Source organism: Felis catus, chromosome B2 (genome assembly GCF_018350175.1).
Source record: "Felis catus isolate Fca126 chromosome B2, F.catus_Fca126_mat1.0, whole genome shotgun sequence".
Classification (NCBI taxonomy): Eukaryota; Metazoa; Chordata; class Mammalia; order Carnivora; family Felidae; genus Felis; species Felis catus.
In genome coordinates, this window is record NC_058372.1 from 13457197 (window position 1) to 13472059 (window position 14863).

Genomic DNA, 14863 nt, shown 5'->3' on the forward strand with positions numbered 1-14863 from the left:
CCTATATCCTGTTGCCACTCTTACGTCCAATTAAAACGTGTAATGGAGAATTGATTATACCATCTTCACTGGTAACGGGACTTGTTGTTTTGAGGAATTCTCCATTTGGAGATGGTCGTGGCAGCCAGCCTGGAGGCTGGAGCCACAGGAAATGGGCCGGGCTGTGGGGGGCGCAGACCAGGCTGGTTATGGAGAGAAAAGATTATTCTTGCCTTCTGGCAGGAAAGCTAGTGCTGCTTTTGGGGTTTTTTTTTTTTCTTTTTAACCTTAAGGTTCTATGTTGAAGCTCCTTAAATCTTTGTGTTTGCTTGCTTTTCCCAGTACAATAAATGACATCTTAAATATGAACAAGGAGGCATTTTTCCTTGTAGAAGATATTCTATAATGTACGTTTTTCTGTAGTCATTCAAAATTCGGATGCTGTTAAACCTTGGGTGCTGAAGGACCCCTTCAGATGGCCTTCCCCCGTTGTACCAGCCCCAGATGTGGTTGTTTCTTGGTGAGAGCCGGCCCGAGCGCAGGTTGAACCGCACCACGAGGACCCCCCCACTCAGTGGGCCCAGGGCTGGGGGTGCAGCTTCCGCGCTGCTGAGCAGGATGGCTATTTTTGTTTGTTTGTTTAAGCTTTTTATTTCTTTATTTGGAGAGAGAGCAAGCAGGGGAGGGGCAGAGAAAGAGGGAGAGAGACTCCCAAGCAGGCTCCACACTGTCAGCACAGGGCCCGACGTGGGGCTCGAACTCACAAGCCGTGAGATCGTGACCTGAGCCTACACCGACCCAGTCACCCCCAGCATTGCTGTTTTTAACTAAATTTGCCATGTGCTTTTTCACCGTGGCCGTGAGCGTGGCTGTTGTGACCGTGCTGCTGCTCAGTGATTCTTGTGTGGCCCTCGGCCCTGAGATGCCACAGTGGCTCTGAAGCCAAGCCCAAGCCCATAGGGCAGTCGGAGCTATTTCAGGTAACTACTGCGTAACATGTTTTAAAACTGAAAACGGTGATTTTCTTTGTTCCCAAATCTACCCCCCGCTTTCGTGAGGGTTAAGAAGTGATGAGATTGCATTCCACGATAGAAAACCCAAGATGAAAAACTCTGGGGCTTCTAATTCAGACACAGGAGAGAATGGAACTTCTGAGGCAGAATTCTCAAGAAGAATGACGTTTTCAAGCTGTACACAATGTGTGGAAAATCTCAATTCTGTTGGAACAGGGTATTCTTTAATGAAAACCCCTTTGATGATTTCTACACTGATCTCTGTTTCTGAGCTGCTTATTCTGGAATTACTTTTTTGAAAGATTAATTGGACTTGGTTTGAAGTGTTTGAAGCATACTCGGTCTGTTTTAGGCTGACCGTCTCCCATGCACTTGGCAGTCAGGAGGCATTTGAGCAGAGAGGCTGACAGCTGAAGTGAACAAATGAAGAGGCTCCTCTTGGGTCCCCTCTTCCCCTCTCAGGAGTGCACTGAATTCCTTGCAGATTTATGAAGGGCACTGAGAGGTGACTAATTCTGGAGTGTCTGAGTGAGGCTGAGAGAGCTGGGGTAATTCTCTGTCGCACTCGTCCGAGTTTGTGTAGTGTTTCGTGTTTCCTTCTCCTCATGTCCATTGTTTCCAAGAGTCCATTGTTTAAAAAAATTTTTTTTCATGTTTATTTTTGAGAGAGAGAGAGAGAGAGAGAGCACGAGCAGGGGAGGGGCAGGGAGAGAGGGAGACACAGAATCCAAAGTAGGCCCTGGGCTCCGAGCTGTCAGCACAGAGCCCGACACCATGGGGCTCGAACTCACGGGGCGGGAGATCATGCATGACCTAAGCCAAAGTTGGACACTTAACTGAGTCACCCTGGTGCCCCCAAGAGTCCACTGTTTTACATAACTGCTGGTAGGAACCGTCAGCTCTTGGTCAGTGCTGGTGCCTGGTGATTCACATCTGCTACCTTACTTAATCCTGCCAGCAGCCTTATGGAATAGGTCTTTGTACCTTCCTTGTACACAGGAGGAAGTTGATGCTCAGAGAGGTTAAGTCCCAGCTAGTGCTGGATATCCTGGCGCAGGTTTGTTTGGAAGCAGAGAGGATTTTGCTGCAGGTAGTTTGTACGGGAGGTGATCCTGGAGAGGAGGAGTGAGGAAGCAGAGAAGAAACACAGGAGGAACGGCCAAGACAGGGATGTGTTATTAAAGTTGATGCTATAGCCCCGGGGCTCTGCTTCCATCAGGATCTCTGAGAAGCGTTCAGAAGGCCTCCTAGAAATGCCCGTCTGAAGGAAGGGACACCAGAACACTGATATACTGACATCTGTCACCTGTTGGCCGAGAGCTGTCTTAATTCCCCAGAACTTCTGGGCTATGTGACTTGACATTCCCCGAGACTCGGAGAATACTCTGAGCAGAAAAACAGAGACAGGTACAGATAAGGGACCTTGTGGGCCTCCAAAGGGGCTCACGCAGGGCTGCCTTCCTTCCAGAGCCACGCCTGAGATGAGAAGTAGGCTAAAAGGGATGTGATTGGTGCCAGAGCGGCTACGGAAAGGGCTGGGACCTGTGCCCCGACGGCGTCCAAAACCTGTGCTCTTTCCAGACCGCCTCCCTGTAGACAAACCTAGGAGATGGGGGAAGTTAGGGCAACACAGAAATACAGAGAATGCACAGTGATTATAATAGTGGGAACAGAATGAACATCGTCGGTACAGCACCTGTCATCGTGGAGTCGGGAAGATTCACTTTCTGTTGGTGGTGACCGGTTAACGTGCGTGTGTCTTCCTTGCGTGTATGTAGGTTAGAATACAAGACGAATGCCCAGAATATTCTAAGTACTGGAGACTGCAACTGACTTGGGATTAAAAATAGCCTCCATCATCGAGTTTTTAAGGTCTGTCGCGCATACGAGATTATGTTGTTCTCAGCACGTGTGAAATGTGGTGGTGGGTATTGGTGGGGGACAGGTAGGGGAATGCCTACGCTGGGCCTCATAGACCACCATTCACTCTGAGTTCTGTGTATCTCTTGTTGTTAAAAATCACTTGGTAACACCCCAAGGATGTTTTAGTGCTGCGTAATTGACATACAACATTGTGTAAGTTTAAGGGGTACATGTTGATTTGGTGCAAGTGTGATTACCACTGCAGCATTAGCGGACACCCGCATCACCTCACGAAGTTACCGTTTCTTTCTTGTGGTGAGAACATTTAGGATCTAGTTTCTTAGCCGCTTTGAAGAACGTAATATAGTACTGTTGACTCTAAGCACCATGTTTTACGTTAGGTCTCCTCTAACTACGAGTTTGTACCCTTTGACCCGCATTCCCCCTCTCCCTGTCCCCCGACCCCCGGCTCCGATAACCATTCTACTCTCTGTTCTAGGAGTTTGGCTTTTTCAGATTCCACACCTAAGTGGTAGGACAGTATTTGTCTTTCTCTGTCTGGCGTGTCTCCCTTAGCTTAACGCCGTCAAGGCCTGTCCCTGTTGTCACAAACAGCAGGATTTCCTTCTTCCTTAGGAATGAGTAGTATCCCATTGTACGTGTCGGTACACACGCACGCCCCCCCCCACGCGTTTGTTGACACTGAGGTGTTAGCTCTGGTGACTAATGCTATGTGCAGATACCTTTTTGATATGCGGTTGCGTTTTGTCTGGATACATACCCAAGAAGTGAGAGCCCTGGATCATAGGGTGGCTCCAGTTTTAATTTTTTCGGGAGCCTCCACGCCGTTGTCCACAGTTGGCTGCACCAGCTTGCATTCCCGCCAGCGGTGCACGAGGGTTCCCCTTTCTCCACGTCATCGCCGACACCTGTCGTCTCGTGTCTTCTCAGTGGTGACCATTCTGACAGGTGTGAGGTGATGTCTCGTTGTGGTTTCGATTTGCATTTTCCTGGTGATGAGTGATGACGCACCCGTTGGTCATTTGTCGGTCTTCTTTGGAAAAACGTTTGCTCAGATTCTCTGTCCGTGTTTTAATCGGATCTTTTTTTATTGAGTTAAATGAGTTCTGACGCCCCAAAGATGTGACACTCCCCAGAGGTAAACGGTGGGGAGTAACGTCTGCAGTGAAATTATCTTCGGCATTTCAGGCCCCACGTTTCTTGCACGACAGTAAGGTAGCTGAAACGTTCTGTTCTGCCACGCTCAGCCTAGCATAGTGTCTGCACGAGGTAGGCGCTGCGAGACGCTTGTTTAGGGGAACGAACCCAAGGAGTCATCGTTTGATTCTTGGGCCAGTCGCACTTGGGCAGGGGCTGGAGCCAAGGCGGCTTGTCTGGAGGGTCTCCGTACTGCTGCGCGAGAGGCCAGCACACACTTAGTGTGTAAAACGGCGCAAAGGTAGGAGCTTACCCGCCGCCTGTAGGGCAGAAGTCAAGGCCGGAGCCTCGCGGGCCGACGTCAGGGTGTCGACCGGGCCACGTTCCTTTCTGGGACTCGGGAGAAGAGCCCCCGTCCGAGTTCATTCAGGTGGTTGGCGGGGTTCCAGCTCCCCGCAGCTGTAGTTAAGGCCCCTGCTTTCAGCCGGGAGCTGCTCTCCGTGTCTGGCCGCCACCTGCGTTCCTCGCCGTGTGGGTCCCGCATCCTCAGAGCCAGCACGGGAGAATGTTCCTTGTGTCACGTCCCTCTCTTACGCTTCACGTCTCTCTCTCCAGGGAAAGTGCACGCAGTTGCCTTTAAGAGCCCGATCAGGTCAGGCTTGCCCGGGTGACCCCTCTCTCTTAAAGTCAGCTCTGCCCCGGGGCATAGCCTGCTCATGGCAGGAGAGCCAGTCCTGCTGATAGTCGGGGAGGGCGTCGTGCAGGGTGTGTGCACCAGGAGCAGGGCATCTCGGAGGCCGCCTGAGAACTCTGCCCCCCATGGGACGTACAGAGGACTCCGGAGTTCAGAGCAAATGTGAAAATAACCCTGGACCCGTGAACGAGGTGAATAATGGTAAATGCCTGACCCAGATTTCATTCTTGCGTTCCCCATGCGTGCATTGAGGAAGGTTAGAGCGCTAGGAAGTGGTCACAGGATGGTAAATTGGGGGCTCTTCCTGGCATGACGAGGCTCAGGCTGATGGCCTGGTATTGCTGACTCGGCCTGAACTTGAAGGGTCGCTGCTCACACTAATCAGAAAGTTCTTTCTACGTTATTTCACTGAAGGCGCACGTCAGGATTGGGTTAGTATCTCTATCCCAGATTCAGCCGGGTGATGTGAGGCTCAGGAAGGTTGACTGACTCAGCCAGGTTGCCCGTTAGTGAACAGCAGAGCCGGGACCTCGCTCTTCTGATCCAGCACGACGGCTGCATCCTTGCCCTTCCACTTATTGAACGCCTGCTGTGCCCGGCTCCGAGCCGGGTGATGAGGCGTCGCTGTCCGCCAGGAAGTCCGAGTCTTGGCCCCCTATACTGCATGTAATGTACGAGTCAGCGTCACCAGTCTGGTCGCGGGGGGTGCCCCAGGGCGGGATAGCGGGGTCTGCTGGAGTCAGGTGAAGTGTTAGCCAAGAGGCTGGTCTTGGCTGAGGAACCGCTGATCCGCAAACAGTGGACACGTGGTGGGAGGTCATGGCGCAGGGAGAGGCATCGGGGGCCGGGGGGCTGGCCCGCCAGGTCAGGGGAAGAAGTGCCACGGAGGGTGGGCGGGGCGGGGGGGCACCTGCATGGCAGTCGGGGCACCAGCCGGGGTTTGGCAAGCAGACGCGACCCTCTCAGCTTGGAGGGTGGAGGTGAGTGCGTACTTACTCCCGTTTCCTGCCTCCGTCCCTCTTCAGCCCCTGACCCCGAGTGTTCTGTTTCCATAGCTGAACTCGATGCAGAGCACACCCAGAAGGTCCTGGAAATGGAGCACACCCAGCAGACGAAGCTGAAGGAGCGGCAGAAGTTTTTTGAGGAGGCGTTCCAGCAGGACATGGAACAGTACCTGTCCACGGGCTACCTGCAGATAGCGGAGAGGCGAGGCAAGTTGGGCAGAGGGCCGCTGGCGGCGGGGACCCTCCCCGGGAGCCCGGAGACCGTGTCTCGCCGCGCCCCCCAGGTGGGGTGTGGGGCACAGGCCCCGGAAGTCTGTTCTGGCGTTAGTCCCCAAAACTCAAAGTGGCTCTGCCATGCGGTATTCGTCTCGTCCTTGTCTCTACCTCTTCCTGTAGGTCTAGGCTTCAGTTGGAGATACTTAGAAAACATGGAGCAGGCTTTGTTTTTGTTTTTTTTTAAAAGGTAAAAACCAAAGAAGCATCACCCATAATTCTACAGCACAGTAAAATCTCCGTCACTATTTTAGGGTGGTTCTTTCGTGTGTGTGTGTGTGTGTGTGTGTGTGAGTCTGTACATAATTGGTCTCAAACCATACACACATCTGGCTTTGTGTCTATCTAAATACTGTACAGGGATCTTTCCCCCTGTGTTACTAACAGTTCTTTAAAAGGGTATATTTTCAAAGCTGCGTCTGCGTCGTCAGGATGTACGCAGTTAACATTTAACCAGACCCCTAGTTGAACAGATTCTTTATCTTTATACACGGTTCTGAGATGAACATCCAGATTCATAAATATTCGCGTCTCCGAGAGTTCCCAAGAACAAACTGAGCAGGGGCGAAGCCCGGTACGGGGTCCCTCATCCAGCCTCTAGAAGGAGCACGAGCAGCTTGGTTGTACGGCACGCGGGCAACCGTCCCGGGCCCCTCTGCTCACCTGCCCCTCCGCACCCCTGAGCCCCTCCGCTCGCCAGCCCCGTGTCCTCCATTCTCTCCCCTGGCCAGCCTGGCCCCGGTCTTTGTTCCGATACCCTGCCCCTCACCACACCCCCCAGCTCCTTTCTGTTCCCCTCACTCTGTTCCTTCCCTGTCTTTGAATCCGGTGTCCGCCCCCAGGAGAGAGGTTAAGGAAATAAAAACCGAGGAAGGAAAATAATGGAGGCAAAACACATCAAAAGTAGCATGGCGACACGCCTGGGAGAGCACCACAGGATGCGCCGCGTGGATAAGGCTTCTTTCCTCAGGGCGGGTCAGATTTGAAGCAGGACATCCGGTCTCCACAGAGCTGGCTGTGTCCCTTTTGTATGCCCTCCTCTACATTCTGTCTGCGTCTAGAAAAGCCGGACGGATTGCCTCAGAATACGCGCGCTATTCGTGGCCTGCAGGGTTTGGTGCCGCTTATGGAGGGAGTAGCCCGTTCGCTGCAGGGATTCGCGTCTCGTCACGGGCAGGGGTTAGGTCACTGTACCCTGCACGGCCGTGAGACCCTCTCTGGTGTGTCGGGGGCCCCGCCCTCCCCACCCCATCTCCACCTGTTAGCCTCCCAGGGGCCCCACCCCCAGACACTGCGATGACACTGGGGGTCAGGACTTCCATATACGAGTTTGGGGGACACAGACATCGAGGCCGTACCAGCCACGCACCTCCTGGGAAACACACTGCAGATCTGAGGACAAGGAGCCGCTGCACCCAGGAGGTGGGAGGAGGTTGGCCAGCGAAGGGAACAGTCAGAGACTATCAGTGCTGAGTTAACCCTGCATGTCCAGCTTGGTTCCCTGGATGTTTCCGGAGCACCTGCGAGCACTCGGCACGTCTTTAGGCCCAGAGGAAGAAAGGCCAAGTGGAAGTGCCTCTTAGGTAGGCCCGTGCTCGTGGGGAGACGTGGGAGCACACACGGAGGTGAACCCGGTGCAGGGAGGTTCGAAGTGCCTCCTTGCGGTGACCGAGAGCCCCGGCACACGGGGACCCTCCAGCTGGCGCGGCGGGGTGCCCGGCCAACTCTTGTTGGACAGACATCAATGAAGTATTAAGGAATTGAATTCTCACAGTTTGGGACACTTAAAAAATAACATTCTTCAAGTTTCCAAGAAGTCTTAGGCTCCTTTTTTTTAAGGTAAAAGAAAAAAATGGGAGTCAGGCACATGTTGCCAATATGTGTGATTTTGAAAGCACTGAAGAAGAAAATTGGAGATTTGGGCTTTTTAGCTTTCTACTTCAGCCGGAGCTGGAAAAACATTCAGATAACAAATAGGCATCTCTCGGCAAGGCTGTTCAGAGCCATCCCTTAGACTTCCGGCCTGGCAAGTCCCACGCCCCCTTCTTACAGACTGTTCATCTCCAGGGATGAACGCGGGGATGTTTAATGTAGGAGAATCCGTCAAAGTAAAAAATCTCCATAGTGAATGTGGTATTTTGGACTCATTCCACTACATCAGAAATAGCAGTGAATTTTTCTCACTTTCCAAAGCATCATTTTTTAATTAAGACAAAGGAATGGAAAGTTTTATCCAGCAAATTATCAGAGTAAAGGGTAAAGGGACACCCATGACTCCTTGGATCAGGGTGAGGCTGGAGAACCCACGGAGCTGGGAGCATCAGGCACTTGAGGAGGCACGAGGCCACGCCAGCTCGCCAGGCAGCAGAGGGGACCCGGCACCCGCCACGCGCCCAGCAGTCCTAGTGCCATCAGGGCACGTGTAACCTGGTACGACCCTGACCCGGGTTCGGTCTTCCACCCAACATGACTCCTGTTTTCTTTGTTGCTGGGTGCTGGGGTATCTTGACAGATCACCTGGGAGACACGCTGTTCCGTACGTGTGTGTGCCCACAGTTAGATCTCAGGCTCCCGTGGGTCCCTGCTGAACTGGCAGTTCGGCAAAGTCGAATCTTCTGGAGCCGGGGGCTGCGCCCTGTGCCGCGAGACACTCTTACTCAGGCCTCGGAAGTCCCCTAGTGGACCCAGTGCCCAGGACAGAGAGGGACGTGATGTCTGGGCTAGTGGTGAAATTAACAAAGTTAGAAGAGATGGAATTAGTAGATAAAACCGCACTAAACTAAAATTCATATAGCGTCCCCCAAGATACAATCCAGAATGCAGTAGTATCTCAAAACACAATTGCCAGCTTATGGTTTTAACTTTGTGTGATTGTCTCCCCGTGAGTGTTTTATTTAGAACTTTGAAATTTGGGGTGGCTCGGTCTGTTTAGTGTCCACCTCCTGATTTCGGCTCAGATCGTGATCCTAAGGGGTGGGATCGAGCCCCGTGTTGGGCTCCATGCTGAGCATTGAGCCTGCTTGAGATTCTCTCTCCCCTCCCCTCTAAAAAATAAACAAAACCAAACCTCACTGTGGAGGACGTTCTCTTATGTCTTCGTACATGTGATGAGAGTTTCTGTGGGGCAGTGGGCCTCAAACTTGAGCAAGCCTCGGTCACCAGGGGGGCTGTTCACATGGAGACTGGTCCCACCCCAGGGTTTCCGATCTAGTAGGCTTGTGGTGGGGTCCGAGAGTTCACATTTCTAACAAGCTCCCAGGTAAAGGAACTCTTGAGGCAGTTGGACGAGGGCCCACACTTTGAGAACCACTTCTTGAGGGTGTATCACTGGGACAGTAATTAACGGAGTCGTTTGACGTGCTTATCTGTAATTTCACTAGATTCTGTCCGATTACCTGCCCAAGTCCCCCGTTGGTTTACGGTGCCCTAGCAGTGTGTATATGTGCCATCGCTTATCTTTGTCAACACTGGGTAGTGCCTGATATTTAAATTTTTACCAATCTGTGAGTATGAAATGACCTCTTGTTTTTAATTTGCATATCCTTGATTGTCCATTTTCCTCCTGGTTGTCTGTCTTCCTTTATGGGGTCTTTTTTTTCTTTAATTTTTTAAATTGTTTATGGGGCTCCTGGGTGGCGCAGTCGGTTAAGCGTCTGACTTTAGCCAGGTCATGATCTCACGGTCCGTGAGTTCGAGCCCCGCGTCAGGCTCTGGGCTGATGGCTCAGAGCCTGGAGCCTGTTTACTATTCTGTGTCTCCCTCTCTCTCTGCCCCTCCCCCGTTCATGCTCTGTCTCTCTCTGTCCCAAAAATAAATAAACGTTGAAAAAAAAAATTAAAAAAAAAATGTTTTTATTTATCTTTGAGACACAGCATGAGCGGGGGAGGGGCAGAGAGAAAGAGGGAGACACAGAATCCAAAGCAGGCTCCAGGCTCTGAGCTGTCAGCACAGAGCCCGATGTAGGGCTCAAACCCACGGACTGTGAGATCATGACCCGAGCTGAAGTCGGATGCTCGGACGCTTAACTGACTGAGCCACCCAGACGCCCCTCCCCCCCCCCCCCCCCCCCCCACCTTATGGGGTCTGATGCTCGTGGTATTGGCCTTTACGGATTGTCATCTGAGGCAGTCACCTTCACTCAGTCCGTGGCTTATGGATTCTAGAGAGGCCTTTGCTAAATGTGTGTTTATTTCAACATGATCGGCTCTACCCATTTTATTGCTAATGGTTTGTCCTTTTGTGTCTTGTTCAGGAAATCCTTCCCTCCAAGTATAAGCACACAAGTAGAGCTTGGCTGTAACTCCAAGTTCTAAGAACATTCTACTGTGTTTTATTCTTAAAGTTTCAGTGTTTCCCATTTTATAGTTGGCTGTTCAGTCCACCACCAGTTCGTTTTTCTGTGTGTGGGGAGTTCAGTAACTTTGCCTCCACCCCAGCACTCTTTCCCCACTGTTTCTGGGTGTCTCCACTGCAGTACCCGGTGAGTCTTTTCTGGGCTCTCTTCTCTGTCTCTTTCTTCTGTTTATCTAGCCTGGAGCCCAAACTCTACTATCTGCATTCTTCACTAAGCAGTGGCTCTCAACTGGGGGCGGTTTCGTCCCCTCGGGACATTTGGCGGAGTCCCCAGAGTTTTGCCTGCTGTGCTTGGGGCAGGGCTGTGCTGTTTGCATCTATCCGCTAGATGCAGGGATGCTGTTGGGCACCTGCCAATATACAGGACAGCCCTACAACAAAGAATGCTCTGGTCCAGAGTGTGGGTGCCTTGGCCGAGAAACCTTGTCTTACAGCAAGTCTTGCTGTGTGGTGTGCTGGAGCGATTCTTACACACCCCGAAACACGTTTATGCATTCTTTCTTGAGAGTTGCCTTGGCTATTCTTGGCTCTTTGTACTTCTGTATAAATGTTACAGTCAGATTTGCAAGTTCTATGAAAACCCGTCCAGGCCTTGATTGTGGTTGTGTCGCTTCTGTGCCGAGGGAGCACCAGTCTCTTAGTGGTGCTGGACGTCCACACGTGCAGTAGGCAAGCCCTCCTCCCTGATTTCCCAAGCGCTGGGTAGAAGCAGCCTCAGACACTGCGGGGGCCGAGTAATTTCTCTGTGGGAAGAGTTGCCACCTGTTTTTCTCCACTAGGTACAAAGGTTTCCTATTTCTTGTCAATTTTAAAAAGTTTTCCATGGAATCGGTCCGGTTGATCTGTAGTTCTCAAATGTGTTAGCATAACGTCCATAGTATCATTCTCAGCCTTTGTGGTATTTGGGTTGAAGTTTGCTTTTCCACCCCTCTCGGATCACTAATTTGTGCTGTTCATCCTTCATGATGAGTCTTACACAGAACAGTCATCTTTAAGTGTTTTCTTAAAGACCCAACTTTTTAGCTTTGTTGTTGCTATCGTATAGCTCATTAGTTTCTCTTCCTTAGTGCTGGGCATCTTCGGTGGCGGTTTTGTTTTTTGTTTTTTTCCTTTGGTTTTGGTCTAATTTGACTGGGCTTGGTTTTCAGCATTCTTGTCTGAATAAGGCATTCAAAGCTATGAACTTTTTACAAGGGTAACGTTCACCACTTTTTAACAGAATTCTACAAGTTCTGACAAGTAAGTTTCTTCCTGGGTTTTTTAGATTTTCCATTACAATTTCTTATTTGACTTGTGACCTGTTTAGAAGTGTTTTTAAATAATGCGTGAAGTTGTTTCTAGTTACCTTGTGTTCCTGATTTCTCATAAACTTCATTGTGGTTGTTGGAGAATGGGTTTTTTATTTTTTTTTTTTAATTCAAGACTTAGTTTTCCTACATGTTTTCTGTGTATTTGAGGGTAAGATTCTAAATGATAGGGTTCTGTGTGTACCCGTTCCACCAAGATCATAAGTTGGGCTGTTTAAGTATTCCCTATTATTGAATTGTATAGTTTATTATCAAAGAGGTGTATTAAACCATTCTTCCCAGGGTTATGGATCGGTTAGATCTTTCTTGTCACTCTGCCATTCTTTAAACATCGCCACAAATTATATGTCACACAAATTTCGAATTGCCCTCCAGGCAAACTGAAACTTTATTAAATCACTAAGTACTATTTATTTCAATATTTTTGTTTTCCCTTAAAGTCTGTTTTGTTTCCTATCAATATTGCTATGTCAGGGGCACCTGGCTGGCTCGGTTAAGTGTCTGACTCGATTTTGGCTTAGGTCACGATCTCTCAAGTTGGTGAGATCAAGGCCTGTGTTTATCTGCCTGACAGTGTGGAGCCTGCTTAGGATTCTCTCTCTCCCTCCCCCTGCTTGCCCTCTTTCTCTCCCAAATAAACTTTAAAAAAAATGTTGCTAGGTCAGCTTTCTTCTTATGTAACTACTTAAGCTTTTGTTTGTTTCTCTTAATTTAATGTCCTTATGTTTTGGGAGTGTCTCCAATAAACTAGACATAGCGAGATTTTTATCACTTTAATTCAGTCTTCTAATCTGTTAACTGGAAAATCCGACTCATCTACATTTACTGTGATTACTGACACACGGCTTCATTACTACCTTTCTTGGTACTGTTCCCATGCCTTTTTAATCCGGTTTTGCATTCTCTTCGGTTTTAAATCCTACTCCTGCCCTTTTCCAAAGGGACAGACGGAAATGAAAGGGAGCCTGCGTCCCTTTCAAAACTGCAGTCAGAGCAAGGCCAACCGCCAGAAAGGCCCTGCTGACAGGCCGTGGCCAGAACAGAAAACCTGCCGCTTGCCCGACTTCTGGTGGCCCGGCAGCCGCACACAAGCCCCCACGGGGCCCACGACTGACCGGTGGCAGTGTCCCCTGACCAGTCAGCCTGGAGAAGCTTCGGGACGCCGCCCCGCTGGTACCCCTCGCGGTATCGAGACCAGTCGGGCCGTGAAGCAGCGCAGTGACTCTGCGTGGCAGTGGCCCCGGGCCTGCACCCCACCCGAGTCCACACCACGTGGCTTTCATGCCTCTACTTCGAGGAGTCACCTCAGCTACAGTAAGCTTCCCCCTGCGAAGAACAGAAACTACATGCTTTCTTATTTTAGCGTTGGCCTTGAACGAGGTTGTGCCTAAGACGGTCAGTTCCTCCCCTTCTGCTGCCGGAATGGGGTCTTACATCGCGATGGCTCTCGGGCCCCCCCCCCGGGGCCCCCGCGCCCCCCGCCCCACCCTCCCGTGAGCTCCCAGTCACCCACCTCCTGCATCCTGGGCCCGACCTCCTGGACTCTGTGCCTGTGGCGAGAGTAGGTTTGTGGTGACGAGCTGTCTGCGCTCGTAGCTGATGCTCGATCTTAAATGCCATTTAATGTTACATAATTTTAGAAATGGCATTTATCTCACCTCTTTGAACTTATTCCATTGTCTTCTTATATTGTTGTCGAGAAGCCGTCAATCTAATTATTTCCTTCTCTTCCCTCTCGTGCCCTCTCTCTGACGTTCCCCAGCTTCACTGCAGGTGATGTAGGGGAGGATTTCTTTCATCTGTCTTCCTTGGAATAGATTTTTGCTTCCTAAATCTGGGACGTCACATCTTCCAGCAAGTCTGGGAGAAAATCAGCCTCTTTGTCCGTGTCCCCCACCACCTCTTGTCTCAGAACTGGGACAGTGCTGCGGGTTTGCATTTTCCGTCTGTTTCTGCGCCCTACGGTCTTATTCATTCTTCCTAATTTGTTTGGCCCTAGTCCCTAACCATCGGTTTAATACCGGCCCACAGTTTTACATTTCAGTGATTAAAATGTTCCTATCTGAAAGTCATTCGGCTGGTTTTTGATTCCATCTTTAAGGTCATTAAAATGCGTAAAGTCATTTGAATTCTCAGTAAAGGGTGTTACACGGAGCTCCTTTCCGCTGACCTTCGCTCCGAGTGACGGACCGGTTCCCACCGTGTGCTGTAGACCCTGGACTGGGCTGAGTTTATGTTTTTATATCACTGTGAGACCCAGGGCGAAGGGGGCCTCCACATCCAGAAATGATTTGTTTCTGCCAGGGACGGTCATGCCTGGGGTGACCACGTCGATTGGCTCGTTGTTTTCTGGACCACAGAGGTAGCTGGAATATGGGCTCCAGACCCAGGGGCTGCCCTCCCCCAGGGCCCCGGCTGGTGGACCCCTCCTGGTATTGATGTCCTTTTGCTCCTGGGCCAATTTTACTTTTCTCTTTCACCACAGAGAGCTCGTGCTCCCCACTCACCAGCATGCAGCTGCCCAAAGCTTGTCTGCTTTTCAAAGACTAGAGAGATGTCATAAGGGCAGTGACAGCTTCCCCAGGAAGCTCGATAAAGTCTGGGGGCCTCTGCACGTAGAAGGCAAAGCTGTGTCGGCAGGGAGGTAACGAACCTCCTACTGCTGCGGGGATGTGGCTCTCGGGACCCTGCTCCCCGCAGCCACGGGCTGCTTCGTGCAGAAACGGGTCGTGTTCCGCACCTGCAGGCCGAGGGCTGGGGGTGAACGGAACAGCTGGAACGGGCCCACGTAATAGCAGCCAAGGCCGGTCTAGGGTGGAGTCACAGGGCCCGACTGGGGTGTGTCGTTTTCTGTCTTAGAAAGTCTGGAGTAGCAGGAGAGATTTCATACCTGGAGAACATACGTAGTTAACTGATGCACTTGAAGGGTTACTGAGGACCAAAAGGATCATTCCTTCTCGTGCCCGTCTCTTCCCAGAGCCCATGGGCAGCATGTCGTCCATGGAGGTGAACATCGACATGCTGGAGCAGATGGACCTCATGGACGTGTCTGACCAGGAGGCCCTGGACGTCTTTTTGAACTCCGGCAGCGAAGACACCGCCGTGCCGTCTCCGGCCGCAGGTGGGGGCGACAGCCTGGCACGATGTCTGTCACACGTCCGCCATCTCTCTCCAGAGGGAGGATCCTGGACGCCCGGGGCCAGTCTCTAAGTTCTGCCT

General features: G+C 51.1%; 1 protein-coding gene and 1 long non-coding RNA gene across 3 annotated transcripts in view; one reads left to right on the forward strand and one right to left on the reverse strand.

The window, feature by feature from the left end:
* DTNBP1 (dystrobrevin binding protein 1) overlaps positions 1-14863 on the forward strand; it is a 131655-nt gene that overhangs the window by 115402 nt on the left and 1390 nt on the right. Inside the window, exons 8-9 of one of the 2 annotated variants that reach the window (XM_023253667.2) lie at positions 5763-5918; positions 14622-14765. In XM_023253667.2, coding sequence (XP_023109435.2) covers positions 5763-5918; positions 14622-14765 — 300 coding nt within the window. The remainder of the gene's footprint in view (positions 1-5762; positions 5919-14621; positions 14766-14863) is intronic. The other variant, XM_023253668.2, reaches the window with a different exon arrangement.
* LOC123385288 lies at positions 8155-14622 on the reverse strand. Its single transcript, XR_006597535.1, has 2 exons — positions 13158-14622; positions 8155-8704 (listed from the first exon to the last, which is right to left on the reverse strand). It is a non-coding gene; the product is annotated as an uncharacterized LOC123385288 (long non-coding RNA).